This window comes from Chiloscyllium punctatum, chromosome 6, assembly GCF_047496795.1.
Source record: "Chiloscyllium punctatum isolate Juve2018m chromosome 6, sChiPun1.3, whole genome shotgun sequence".
Taxonomy (NCBI): domain Eukaryota; kingdom Metazoa; phylum Chordata; class Chondrichthyes; order Orectolobiformes; family Hemiscylliidae; genus Chiloscyllium; species Chiloscyllium punctatum.
Genome location: NC_092744.1, coordinates 15,227,244 through 15,242,443, shown reverse-complemented (window position 1 = coordinate 15,242,443; position 15,200 = coordinate 15,227,244). Strand labels below are relative to the sequence as shown.

General features: G+C 44.7%; 2 protein-coding genes across 5 annotated transcripts in view; one reads left to right on the top strand and one right to left on the bottom strand.

Moving 5' to 3' along the window:
• LOC140478741 (mediator of RNA polymerase II transcription subunit 12-like protein) overlaps positions 1-15,200 on the bottom strand; it is a 609,926-nt gene that overhangs the window by 352,753 nt on the left and 241,973 nt on the right. The gene's annotated exons all lie outside the window — the stretch shown is intronic.
• LOC140478464 (P2Y purinoceptor 14-like) lies at positions 968-2,531 on the top strand. The gene has a single exon (XM_072571720.1). It carries the CDS (start codon positions 971-973, stop codon positions 2,042-2,044), a length of 1,074 nt encoding a protein of 357 aa, XP_072427821.1. The 5' UTR covers positions 968-970; the 3' UTR covers positions 2,045-2,531.

Below are 15,200 nucleotides of genomic sequence, written 5' to 3'. Positions count from 1 at the left end.
CCTCCCCCTCCAGCGAAAAAGAAGCCTATCCAGCCTTTCTTTGTAACTCAAGCCTTCTATAACCAAGCAGCATCCAACCTCATCCCACTTTTGGTCCGTGCCCTGTCAGTTATCACTGTTCAAGTGCATCTCTCAATACTTTAAAATGTTATGATGAAAATATTTTTCCCCAGACTTTTTTTTTTGGTTTATATTAAACAGGAGAAAATCATAATTTACATATTTGGAGGGTTTTCCATTTGTAACATCATAATTGGAGATATATCCAAACAACTAACCAGTTATAATTAGGTGAGATTTTGCTTATTTCAAGGGGTGTGGGCACCAACAGGTAAACCAATATTCATTACCCATCTCTAACTGCTGTCAGGAAGTTGATTGTGATGGAGTCACCTTGTTGAACCACTGCAGATCCTAGAGCTGTGGGGACACTCGCACTGCTGTGAGGAAGTTTGCTACAGGATTTTGACCCAATGACAGTGAAGCAACTGCGATGTGGAGATGTTGGTGTTGGACTGGGTTGGACAAAGTCAAACGTTACACGTCTAGTTAAAATCACAAGCTTTGGGAGCATTGCTCTCTTGTCAGATGACTTCAGCTTGTGATTTTAAATGGGTTTGTTGGACTACAACCTGGTGTTGTGTGACTTTTGACAGTGAAGGAACACTTTTGACCTGTGACACGGCTCCAGGTTGTTCAGGTGTTCAGTTTGGAGGGGAAGCTGCAGATTACAGTGCTGCCATTCACCTGGGGCCCTTCTCAGCAGTAGAGGTTACAGCTTTGGAGTCTCAAGACGTTACGCATGCTTTGAAATTCAATCACTATTCTTTCCTTTTGTTTTATTTCGGCTCTAGCATTAACACTGCGAAACACAAAAAGGAAGGAGAAACCGCACTGGGAACGATTTCACTGGATGCTACTGCAACAAAATCATAGACTAATTCAGTAACTTTCTCTGTCACCAATTTCCATGGCAACCTCTACAGAAATCTCCACAACCGTGAGCGGGGCAAACTATCTGAGCACGACAAACCATCGCAGTAACAACTGTAACACTATCTCTCAGGGCTTCACAGTATTTATTGTTACTGCCTACACAGTAATATGCATTACTGGATTCATTCTCAATAGCCTAGCATTTTGGGTGTACTTTTGTCACATCCCCAGCAGCAATTCCATTATAGTCTATTTGAAGAACCTGGTCATAGCAGATTCCCTCCTGGTCCTCTCGCTACCAATAAAAATCCTCAGAGATAGTGAATTCATCCGCAGCGGACACCTGAACACTGTTTACTGCAATTTTGTGGCATGCATCTTCTATTTGAACATATACTCCAGTATTTTTTTTCTTGGATACATTGCAGCCATCAGGTACCTGAAAATCGTCAGGCCACTCAAAGTACATGCATTTCAAACCCTGAAGACAGCAAAATGCCTTTCTGTGGGAACTTGGGGTGTCCTCGTCTTTCTCGGAATCCTTTTCATGCTTCTAGTAAATACGGAAAACCAGTCGAACTCAGAAAGCTCTCACTTCTGCACAAAAGCTAAAAAGAAAACGATCTACACATTTTCGCACATTGCTGCCACGATCACGTTTTTCTGTGTGTTAGTTGGACTTTGTTTCTTCTACATTCAAATTTCACGGCAACTCCACCGGTCCCCTTCCACGCAGTCACTGATCAAGCAGACCAAAGCAAAGAACAACATTCTCATTTTGCTCGTGGTGTTTATGGTTTGTTTTGTGCCCCACCACATTGTAAGACTTCCGTACATTTTGAGTCAGACCAACTTTTTTGAAGACTGCTTCCGACAAAACATTTTGTACTATGCCAAAGAATCTTCCCTCTTGCTGTCAACACTTAATGCGTGCTTCGATCCAGTGATCTATTTTCTGTTTTGTAAAGCATTCAGATCAAAGCTGGGCCTTGATAAAAAGACCAAGGAGTTACAGCTCAAAGTAGTTTCAGGTCCTGCTAACAATTCCCAAATTGCATTCGATCACTCCAGCCATTCTCATGTCAACAATACGAGAATCAGAGTTTAATTCTGGGCTAAATGTTAAGAAGATGTAGGTGTACTATATCTTTGAGAGAGTTATAAGCTAGCAGAACTACGTGACAGCACCAAGTGTTCTCAATAAGGTAACAATGTAACACTTGGTAAAAAGCGAGATTGGCTGGGTTGCTTGTAAATGACAAAACAGATTCGAATTAGGCCAATCAGTTTAAATTATACCCTGAAAAGTACCAATTCCAATCAAGTTTGAATTTTGTACATTGACACAATCTTAAAAGCCAATGACACAATCCAATGCTTTGGGGGTATAAGAGCGAGGAAAATTGAACAGTTGGGATGAGAACTGCTGAGCCACCAGTATGTAAAGACTGCCCGAAAATAGCTCTCTTAAAAGGTACCTTTATCGATCAGTAACCTGTGAAGCAGAATCTCCAAAAAGAAGAAAAGAAGACAGGAATACAGGGAAGAACCGACAGCTGCCGGTTTTGAGATAGGAAGTTTTATTTTGTAAATCTGAATCGGGATTTTTATCTGACCAGTATTGTAGAGGGGAAAGTAAAAGATAGGTTAGAGAAAGGAGTTATAAATAGTTGTTAGTTAATTATTCTGGGTTATACTTTAAGAAATAAAGTTATGAATTTTTACTTTAAATAGTTCTTGGCCTCTCGAAGTTTCACAGACTACTGTGTTGTTGGTTTAAGTTAAGCAGGAAGGTTTACCCCATGTCATGACAAAGATCACAAATTCTTCCTCAGAGAATGAAACACACTGGGCCTATCAATACCACTTCCTCAAAAAACCACATACAAACTGACTAATCATAAAACGAAACCCAACTCTGAGTCATATAAATCCATGGCACAGGAAAAGGCCCTTTAGCCAATCGACTTTAAAACACAGAAACAAGGTGAGGCCCTTTCCCCAGAGTTTTTTCATTCATTCATTATTGATCAGCGACCCAACTCCAATTTTCAAAACAAAATTAAATTCTTGAGCTAATAAAAAGTATGGCGCTTTCAAACTGGTGTGAAAAATGATCGAGTGTCAATTGTCATTGCTCAACCTCCTTACAATGTCATCATGCCACAATTAAAACTTACAAACAAATAATCAAGAGAAGGTCTAGGACATTAACCCAGCGGAGGGAATAAAAACCACAATACACTGTTTTGAAAAGCTAAATAAAGAACAGTTTAAGTTTGTTATAAATGCATTAAAGGGGAAGAGGTTAACCAGGGAAAGAGTAGGGCCCATTTGGGACCAAGGGGGCAAGGGGGTAATCTGTGTGCAAAACCACAGGATTTTAGAAGGGTTTTGAATGGATACTTTTCTTCAGGTTTTGCTCTGGAAAAGGAGAAAGTAGAAAGTAGGTACAGAATTCGAGACACCACCCACGCCCTCCACCTCCTCCAAGACTTCCGTTTCCCCAGCCCCCTACGCCTTATCTTCACCATGGATATCCAATCCCTCTACACCTCCATTCGCCATGACCAGGGCCTCCAAGCCCTCTGTTTTTTCCCTCTCCAGACGTCCCCAACAGTACCCTTCCACCGACACACTCATTTGTTTGGCCGAACTGGTCCTCACCCTTAACAATTTCTCCTTTGAATCCTCCCACTTCCTCCAGACCAAAGGCGTAGCCATGGGCACACGTATGGGCCCCAGCTATGCCTGTCTCTTTGTTGGCTATGTAGAACAGTTGATCTTCCGTAATTACACTGGCACCACTCCCCACCTCTTCCTCCGCTACATTGATGACTGCATTGGCGCCACCTCGTGCTCCCGCGAGGAGGTTGAGCAATTCATCAACTTCACCAACACATTCCACCCTGACCTTAAATTTACCTGGACTATCTCTGACACCTCGCTCCCCTTCCTGGACCTCTCCATCTCCATTAGTGACGACCGACTTGACACTGACATTTTTTACAAACCCACTGACTCCCATAGCTACCTGGATTACACCTCTTCCCACCCTATCTCTTGCAAAAATGCCATCCCGTATTCCCAATTTCTCCGCCTCCACCGTATCGGCTCCCAGGAGGACCAGTTCCACCATAGGACACACCAGATGGCCTCCTTCTTTAGAGACCGCAATTTCCCTTCCCACGTGGTTAAAGATGCCCTCCAACGCATCTCGTCCACATCCCGCACCTCTGCCCTCAGACCCCACCCCTCCAACCGTAACAAGGACAGAACGCCCCTGGTGCTCACCTTCCAACCTACAAACCTTCGCATCAACCAAATCATCCACCGACATTTCCGCCACCTCCAAAAAGACCCCACCACCAGGGATATATTTCCCTCCCCACCCCTTTCCGCCTTCCGCAAAGACCGTTCCCTCCGTGACTACCTGGTCAGGTCCACACCCCCCTACGACCCACCCTCCCATTCTGGCACTTTCCCCTGCCACCGCAGGAACTGTAAAACCTGTGCCCACACCTCCTCCCTCACCTCTATCCAAGGCCCTAAAGGAGCCTTCCACATCCATCAAAGTTTCACCTGCACATCCACCAATATCATTTATTGTATCCGTTGCTCCCGATGTGGTCTCCTCTACATTGGGGAGACTGGGCGCCTCCTAGCGGAGCGCTTTAGGGAACATCTCCGAGACACCTGCACCAATCAACCAAACCGCCCCGTGGCCCAACATTTCAACTCCCCCTCCCACTCTGCCGAGGACATGGAGGTCCTGGGCCTCCTTCACCGCCGCTCCCTCACCACCAGACGCCTGGAGGAAGAACGCCTCATCTTCCGCCTCGGAACACTTCAACCCCAGGGCATCAATGTGGACTTCAACAGCTTCCTCATTTCCCCTTCCCCCACCTCATCCTAGTTTCAAACTTCCAGCTCAGTTACTGTCTCCTTGACTTGTCCGACCTGCCTATCTTCTTTTCCACCTAACTACTCCACCCTCTCCTCCTTGACCTATCACCTTCATCTCCTCCCCCACTCCCCCATTGTACTCTATGCTACTCTCTCCCCACCCCCACCCTCCTCTAGCTTATCTCTCCATGCTTCAGGCTCACTGCCTTTATTCCTGATGAAGGGCTTTTGCCCGAAACGTCAATTTTGCTGCTCGTTGGATGCTGCCTGAACTGCTGTGCTCTTCCAGCACCACTAATCCAGTATACAGAATTCAGGAAGACAGACTGTGAGGTGCTTACACAGTTTGACTAGGAAATTGAGAGGTATTGGAGGCCCTGTCAGGCTTAAAAACATGCAAATCCCCTGGCCCAGATGAACTGCATCCCAGGCTGCTGTGAGAGGAAAGGCGGGAAATTGCAGGGGCTCGCACTGAAATTTTTAATTTTTCTCTGACCACACGGAAAGTCCAGGAGGACCAGAAGGCAAATAAGGCGGCTGGTCAAGAATGAACTCGGAAATTAAGACCAGCGAGTCTCGCATCAGTGATAGGGTAACTACGGGAGAAAATTCTGAAGGAGCAAACCGATACCCATTTGGAAAGGCATCGGTTAATTTGGCATAGTCAGTATGGCTTTTTCTCAGAGGGAGGTCAGGTCTAACAAAATTTCTTACAATTTTTTTGAAAATATGATCAAATGTACAGATTTTAGCAAAGCTCAGTTAGTGTAATTTATATGGATTTTAGCAAAGTTTTTGACAAGGCTTTTTTTCACATGGCAGACCAACTGAGAAAGTTAAAGCACATGGGTTTCGGGGAAACCTGGTGAGATGAATCAGAAGCTGGTTAAGTTATGGGACACAAAGAACAGTGATAGAAAGCTGCTTGAGTGACTGGAGGCTGGTGCCCAGCGCTGTACCACAAGGATCAGTACTGGAACCCTTATTGGTTGTTATATACATAAATGATATGGATGAAAATGCGTGTGGGGAGGATGTTAAGCAAATTTACAGATGACATCAAGATTGGTATCATAAAATCCCTACAGCGTGGAAACAGCCATTCGGCCTGTTGACTCCATACTGAACATCTGAAGAGCATCCTACCCATTGAAATGTAGAAAGTAAGTGTAGGAGGAGACCATTCAGCTCTTTGAACCTACGCTGTCATGCTATATGATCATGGCAGATCCAGGTTTCTCCTGTACTCTTTCATCCATTAGCCCCAATTACTCTCCTGAGCTCCCTTTCGATAATGTTCTGGCCTCAACCACTTTCTGTGGCAGCGAATTCACAAACATCCTTCAGGGAAGGAAACTGCGATTGCCACCTGTTCCGGCCCACATGTGATTTCAGACCCACTGCGATGTGGTTGATTCTTAAATGCCCTCCGGGCAATTAGGGCTGAGCAGGAAACGCTGGTCTAGCCAACAAGGCCTTCATCCCGTGAATGAATAAAGAAAACAAAAATTCCACAGACTCACCACTCTCAGTTCATCTCCATGACCCACCCTGTATCCTTAGGCTGTGACCCCAGTTATGAAAGTGGAACTATCTTGCAACATTAAGTCAGTAAATCCACTCCGCTCCACAGTGCGCATGACTCCAGTGTTACACAATTGTAGAAAATCTCCCCAAAAACATTCATCCACGCAATAATACCTACCTCGCATCCAACATTCAAAGGTTCAACAAAAAAGTAGCTTCCTCTTCCACTGTGGCTCTCTGGTGTTAAATTCAAATAATTATTTAAACTCATAATTAACAGCCTATAAATAAAACGTCATATTTCACAATCTGGAATTCTTGCTTTTTTTTATGTTGATTTCCTTTGTTTGACACACTGGAAAGTGGAAATAAAATAGTTAACCAGTTGTTCCAGTGAATTAAATAAAGTCCTGATCCATGTTTGTAATTTAAGACTTGCTTCACTTGGTGATCAATCTCATCCAAGATTTTCAAACAAGGCATTACAAAACTGCTGCAGTATCAGGAAGACGAGGAACAAAGTGTAAAGTGATTAATTTTGGCAGAAAATTGAGGAAAGGCAAAATGAAGCGTATGACACTTAAAAAAAAAGGAGTAAATGAGGAACAGGAGTAGGCCATTCAGCCCATTGAGCCTGTTCCACCATTCAGTGTGATCATGGCTGATCTGTGGCCTAACGCCATATACCTGCCTTTGGCACATGTCAGCTGATATCTTTGCTGAACAAAAAAAGCATCAATCTCAAGATTTAAAACTAACAACTGATCCTGCACCAACTGCCATTTGTGGAAGAGTGTTCCAAACCTCTCCATCCTGTGTGCGTGGAAGTGCTTCCTGACAACTTTCCAGAACGGTCTCGTCCCAACTTTTAGACTATGACCCTGGGTCTAGAAGTAGTTATCTTTATCTACCTGTGTTTTCCTGTTAATATCTTGAAGACTTCGATCAGATCAGCCCTTCTAAGTTCTGAAAAAAACAGGCCTTTCTAAAAAAAACCTCTCCTAATGACTTAATCCCTGAAGCCCAGTGGTATTATCGCTGGGCTCGTAATCCAGGTAATATTCCAGGGACCCAGGTTCGAATCCCATCATGGCAGGTGGGATTTCAGTTAAACAAAAATCTGAAACTAAGAGTATAATGATGGTCATGAATCCATTGTCAATTGTCAGGAAAACCCATCTGGTTCACTAATGTCCTTTAGGCAACGAAACTGTCATCCTTCCCTGGTCTGGCTGACATGTGACTCCAGACCTGCAGCAATATGGTTGACTCTTAGCTACCCTCTGGACAATTAGGGATGGACAATAAATGCTGGCCTAGCCAGTGACACTATCATCCAGTGAATGTATAAAGAACAAAGGGGGATTCTTGCAAATCTACAATGTGTTCCCTCCAAGACCAATATGTCCTTCCTAAGGTTTCCAGATCAGCTCACAGTATTCCAGTTAGGTCTAGCCAGAGTTTTGTATACCTTCTGTGTCATTATATAGCAGTCCTTGAGATAGTAAGGCCAAGATTCTCCGGGGACATGTTATTGAAGGTAGCAGCAAAAGTTGAAAAAGTAATTAATAAGGCATTTGGGACCCTGGGCTTTGAAAATAAAGACAGACAGTACTAAAGGAAGTAAGTTATTATAAACCTGCATAAAATACAATACGGTCTCAACTGGAATTTGGCTCCAACTCTAGGCCCCCCCACTTTAGGGAGGACATAAAGGCATTAAAGAGGATGGAGAAAACATGGATAAAGTATTGTCCCAGGAATGAGATACTTCAGGTCCACAGATAAGACCGAAGAAGGCAGGCCACTCCTCCTTAAAGAGAAGATTAAGTGGATATTTGATAAGAGCTTTCAATATGACAAGATATCTGGACTGAGAAATATTGTTAGCAAAAGGGTCAAGAAGGCATAGAGCTAAAGGTGAATGACCAACTAATGACAATTTAAACAAAAACTATAGCGAGTGGTGAGGATGTGTAGAAGATTCAATGAAGGCTTTCAAGAGAGAGAGCTGGAAAATAACCTGAAGGGAAAGGTACTGAAGGTCCGCGGAGAAGAGGTGGGCAAGTGGGACTAGGTGAGATGATCTTGCTTAAGAGCCAGCAGGAAGACAATGGCTGGATTTTCTCCTTTTGTGTCTTAATTATCGTATATTATTGATCCGCAGATCACTGGAGGCCCAAAATGCCTTTGTGGAATATGGGGAAACACAAAACTACAAAAGATTGCAATCTACCTTTTCAATCATCACACTGTTTCCTTGCAGTTGTCCACATCTTCAAGCATCTGTCAAATCCGTCCTGGCATCATTTTTTTTTTACACTGAATTCATTCTACGGTCAGCAGTGCATCAGTGCACCCTGCCAACCTTGAAGAACATTTTGCTCTTTTACCATAAATTCTGCATCCTACAATCCTGTCCCATGAGCAACCTTACAAAGGAGCAGCGCTCTGAAAGCTTGTACTTCCAAATAAACGGCAGCACCATGGCTCAGTGGTTAGCACTGCTGCCTCACAGCACCAGGGACCCGGGTTCGATTCCAGCCTCGGGTGATTGGTTGTGTGGAGTTTGCACATTCTCCCAGCGATGTGTAGGTTAGGTGCATTAGTCAGGGGAAATGTAGAGTAATAGGGTAAGGGAATGGGTCTAGGTGGGATACTCTTCGGAGAGTCAGTGTCGACTTATTGGGCCAAATGGCCTGTTTCCACACTGTAGGGATTCTATTTTAAAAATTCTATAAAAAGCCTGTTGGACTATATCCTGGTGTTGTGTGGTTTTTAAACTTTGTCCAGCCCAGTCTAACACCAGCACCTCCACACCCTTAATTAAGGCTGTCCACAAAGACATAACAATTTCAGTGGCATGAATTGGTTCTTTCAACACTCAAGGCAAATCAAGGGAATCTCTAGACATCTAGTAACAGTGATGTCATCAAGCAGAATAAGCAGCCAACTACAATGAAATATTCTCCCAGACAGGATGTGCATTGAGCTGCGTTCTGCAATCTTTGGGGTGAAGGAACACTATTTGGCTAGGAAGGGATTTCCAAGATTTTGACTCAGTGACATTGAAGGAAAGATGATATAATTTCAAGTCAGGATTGCGTCCAATTGGTAAGGTAAGGGTCGTGAAGGTGGTGGGAGTTCCTCTATATCATTACCGCTCTAGGTGGTGGAAATCACAAGTTTCTAACAGGCTTGGAAAAAGGTCTTGTTGAGTTCTAGCACTGCATCATACATGTGATACATCTGCTGCCATGGTATATTGCTGGTGCAGGGAGTGAATTTTGAAGGTCGGAGATTGGTAGGGGGGTGGGGGACAGGAAGGGGAAAGAAACAAGGGGGCATCGAAGCTTCTCAAGTGTTGTTGGAGCTGCAACCATCCAGACAAGTGGCGAATGTTCAACCACAACTCTGACTTGTACATTCAGATGGTGAACAGGATTTGGGGAGACAGGCACAGTTCTTAGCCTCTAACCAATTTATGTAGCAACACAACTTATATGGCCAGACCAGCTCAGTCTCCCTGCGAAATTGATAGGGAAGGATTCAGCATTGGGTGACACCATTGAACGTCAAAGGGAGATGATTATCTTCTGGCACTTGTGTGGAGCCAAAGTTACCTACCCCTTGCCACAAAGTTACTGGCCCCTACTTACAACTCTTTCTCGGGTACAATGATGACATCATCTCTGCTGCTTCCCTCTCTCATCCAGAACTGTAAAAGTTTATCGATTTTGCTTCCAATTTCCATCCCACTCTTACCTTCACATGGTCCACCTCTGACTCCTCCCTTCACATCCTCAACATCTCTGTTGCCATTTTTGGAAATGGGCTGGCCGCCAATATTCATTACAAACCCAACTCCCACATTTAGCTTGACTATACACCCTCACACCCTGCTTCCTGTAAGGAATCCATTCCATTCTCCCAATTCCTCCATCTCTGTCACATCTACTTTGACAATGCCAACTTTGACAAGGGGTCCAAATTCTCCTTCAACTAAGGATTTCCAATCCCTGTACTTAACAGGGTCCTCAGCCATGCCCAACCCAGCTCCCACACCTTGGCCCTCACTCCCTGTTTTCCTCCCGCAACTGTGACAGGGACACCCCTCACCCCATCCTCATTTGCCAACTACCAACATCCACATCCAGAGAATAATTAGCAACCATTTTCACCACGTCCAGTGGGATGCCCCCACTAGACACACATTTCCTTCCTTCCTGCGTCAGCCTTCCGCAGGCACTGTTCTCTCTGAGGCACCCTGGTAAAATATTTCTCCATTCCCAACACATCCCCACACCCTGACAGCATCTTCCCCTGCAAGTGCAGTGGGTGTAACACTTGTCCATTCCCATCCTCCCTCCTCACAGAGAGATTCCAAACACAACTTTCAAGAGAAGCAGCAATTTACCTGCACATCACTCAAGCCAGTCTCCCACATTCACTGCTCGGGGTCTCCTCAATATTAGGGAGAGGAAGCGCAGGCTGGGTGACCGCTTTGCAGAACAGTTACATTCTATCCATAAAAATGATGCCAAGCTTCCAATTACCTGACACGTCAGCACACCGGCGTGTTCTCTGACTAACATCTCGGTCTCAGGCTGGTGCTCCAGCGAAGCTCAGCTGGAAGCTTCCAATTTTTCACTTGGGAACGCTGGAGCCTTCAGAGCCCGGTAAGATGGTGGTGGAGGAAGCCCGGGGCTTGACAGCTCTTCTTTTTGGTTTTTTTTTCTCTCTCCTATTTCTTTTTAAATGGAACTTACCTCTTGGCGAACAGTTCAGTCGCGGTAACGGTATCGGCAGTGGCGAGGGGGACCTATCAGTGCAAACTTGAGACAGCGGTGTTGGAGGAGAGTTTGGACCCAGGACCACACCCAGTGGCATTAGCAGCAGCTGCATGGAAGAGGTGGGGGGGGCAATGTGGACTCATGCAACGGCTGAGATTGGGCCCACAACGTACCCAATGGCATCTGCGTTGGCAAGGTCCAGCGATGACTCAGTGGCAAGGGCATTGATGAAGGCAAGATAGCACTGAAGAGTGCTGCTCGTTGGATGCTGCCTGAACTGCTGTGCTCTTCCAGCACCACTAATCCAGCACTGAAGAGTGGACAACTTTCATTCCAGCAACAGTGGTGTGGTGAAGGAGACCCATCCCCGTCCACCAGGCCCATGGAGGAGTACTTAATGAGAAGGACTGTAAACCTGAACACTTTCATTCTTTTATTTCTCTGCCCTTATATTCTATGCTTTGGTTTATTCTCCTGTGTTTTAAAAAGCATCAGAGAGTGACAACACCGTACAACACTTTGCACTGTCCATTGTAACAAATTACACCTGACAATAAAACAGATCAAATCAAAATCAATATGGAGTTCTGTCATTTTAGAGTCGGTGCACCGACATTATAGAAAAATCACACTTCAGAAACAGCGCCTAAAGTGCTGGCACTGTAATCACGTTACAGCCAACACTCATTTTAAAAGTTCACGCTTTCCTGGTGGTGGAATATAAATAAAGGTTTACACACTTGTTGTTTTTCACTGTGTCTGACACAGAAAGAAAGAAAAGAGAAACAAGAAAAAAGAAGAAAAGAAAAAGGTTTGTGCTTTAGAATCAATGCCCCCAATTCTCAATTGTGTTACAGTAAATTTGCAGTGATGAAACTGACATTATAGCAGAATGGTCCACATCCTTATCCCAAACCCCACACACCAGGCCTTGTCATCACACGGACTGCTACCACACACAACACATTGTCAGCTGCTAATTGTCCCCATTAGCAGCGATTCATTCTCTCAGCTAACCTATACCCATTCCTTTGTTTGCCCAACTGTGTTTTTCTCTCTCTCTGGGCTCCATCTCCACCTATCATTTACTCCTTCACGTTCACCCTTTCCACCCTCCCTTCACCCTTCACGTTCAGCTCCTTCGGCCTGAAGGAGCTGAAAATGCTTCAAGGCGAAAGGGAGGTCTGGATGTGCTGGAGATTAGAGTCAAGATTAGAGTGGTGCTGGAAAAACACATCAGGTCAGACGGTATCCGAGGAACAGGAAGATCGACATTTCGGGCAAAAGCCCTTCATCAGGAATGAGGCAGGGAGCCTCCAGGGTGGAGAGATAAATGGGAGGAGGATGGGGCTGGGGAGAAGGTAGCTAAGAATGCAATAAGTGGATGGAGGTGGGGATGAAGGTGATAGGTCAGAGGGGAGGGTGGAGCAGGTAGGTGGGAAGGAAGATTGGCAGGTCGGACAGGGCTTGAGGATGGTGCTGAGCTGGCAGGTTGGAACTGGAGTAAGGTGAGGGGAAATGAGGAAACTGCTCCCACAACTGGGATGGGGATATTTGTGGAGCTTCCTATCATTTGTTTAATTGTCTGCCGTGGCAGGATGCAGAATTGGGAACTGAAGCATTGATTATGGGATCACTTAGCCCTGTCTACTGCATGCTAATACCTTTGGATGGCATACCAGTAGTCCCATGTTGACACCACCTCATTTTTAGGTAAAATCAGAAGTCACACGACACCAGGTTATAATCCAACAGATTTATTTGAAGTCACAAGCTTTCAGAGCGTAACCTTTTCATCGGGTGAAATCTGGACTATGTTCCAAAAGCTTGTGATTTCAAATAAAACTATAGGACTACAAGCTAGCATCATGTGACTTCTGATTTTGTCCAACACCAACACCTTCACCTCGTTTTTAGGTATGGCTGGTGTTGCTCCTGGCATGCACTCCTGCATGTTACAACGAATCAGGGTTGATTTCTCAATTTGATTGATTTTTGTTTTAATTCACTCATGGGATGTGGGCATCACTGATGGGCCAGCATTTATATCCCGTCCCTCAGTCCCCTTGAGAAGACTACTGCAGTCCACATACTGTAGGTGGACCCACTATTCTACTGAGGAGCGAGTTACAGGATTTTGATCCAATGACAGTGAAAGAATGTTGAAACAGTCCCAAATTAGAATTGTAATAGAATTAGAATGTGCAAGGAAAGCAGGTTACACACTCTGGTCAGAAGTAACACTGATGTGGTTGGACAGAACATTGGTGAGGCCACTTCCATACGACTGTGTACAAGTCTGGTTGCCCTGCTACTGGAAGGATGTTGTTAAACTAGAAAGGGTACAGAAATAATTTACAAGGACTGGAGAGTTTGAGTTATAACAAGAGGCTGGAACTTTTTTCCCCTGGATCATCGGACGCTGAGGGGTGACCTTATAGAGGTTTATAAAATCATGAGGAGCACGGATAAGGTGAATGAATAGTCAAGATCCTTTTCCAAGGGTAGAGGAGATCAAAGCGAGAGGGCAAACATTTAAGGCGCGAGGGAAAAGATTTAAAAGGGATATAAGGAGCAACCTTTTCTCACGCAGTGTTGTGCAAGTATGGAATGAACTGCCAGAGGAAGTGGTAGATGTGGCGACAATTACAACATTTTAAAAGACATATGGACAGCTCTACAAATTGGAAAGATTTGGAGGGATATGGGCCAAAGACAGGCAAAATGGATTAGTTTAATTTATGATATCTGGTCGGCGTGAACAATTTGGACCAAAGCGTCTGTTTCCATGTTATATGATTCTATGATGGCCCGCGGCCACTCATTTCAAAGTTCTAAAGATCTGATCAAAGTCTGTCCTATTTAGCACAGGGATCATGCCACACCATGCAAAGGAGGATATACTCAATTTGAGGACTGACGATACTTTGTTTCCACAAGTGTCATGCGGCAGTTACTCCGACCAACACTGTCATGGACTGACACACTGACAACAAGTAAACTGGTAAGGACGAGGTGAAGTTGATTTCTTTTCTTCCCTCTTGTCGGTTCACTCACCACCTGCTGAAAACTCTTTCTAGCAGCAATTCCCTTTCAGGCTTAACTAGCTCGGTTAATAATGGTGCTGCCCAGCCCCTGTTGGTGATGGACACTGAGGTCCCTCAGCCAGAATACATTCTGCCCCCTTACCACCCTCAGGGTTTCCCACAAATGAATTTCAACATGGAGACACACTGATTCATTAGTCGAGGGGACTGGCGGGTGATAATGCAACAGGAGGTTTGACCTGATGCCATGAGATCCCACAGGGATCCTGAATAAAAAGTTGAAGTCTCTTGACTGTATACTACAGTGTCTGGTGGGTCAAGATACACCCAGGGATGGTGATAGTGGTATGTGGGACATTACAGGGTAGGATTCCACAAGAATGATTCGGCCAGGCTGTGGCTCAATTGGCCTGTGGAACTACTCTCCCAGTTCTGGCACAAGTTCCCAGATGTGGTGTAGGTGGACTCTGCGTGGTCAACAGGGCTGTGTTTGCTGTTCAGAACTACTCCCTCTCTGCTTTCTAAATAAGCCATTTAAAAATTCTGTTCCACGTAATTTGACCAAGTGCAACTTTCACAAGGGTTTCAGAGTGATACTGGAAGGTGAGGTTCTCAGCAAGGTAGGGAGTTCTAACAGATGGCATTCTGGGGAAATCTCACTGATATACCTAATAGAGAAGCACTGAAGCAATGACAACAAAGGGAGAGGGTGGTGTTGTATTCATATTGTTGTACTGTAATCCAGAGGGCCTGAGCTTATTGTGCTTTGTCTAAACACCGACTCTAATCCAACTATGGCAGCCGGTGGAACTTAAATTCAAGTTAAAATTCAACAAAAATTACCAGTGACAGTAACAATGACAATGATTGCTATAAAGCCTTTCCAATCCACCAATGTCGGCCATCCATATCCAATCTGGCCCATGTGACTCCAAAACAACACAGTCATCTGATCGACTCTTAACTGCTCTCTGAAATAGCATTGTAAGCC

Excerpts from the sequence above, each read along its gene's own strand:
- LOC140478464 (XM_072571720.1), top strand. The coding sequence starts at position 971 with ATGGCAACCTCTACAGAAATCTCCACAACCGTGAGCGGGGCAAACTAT.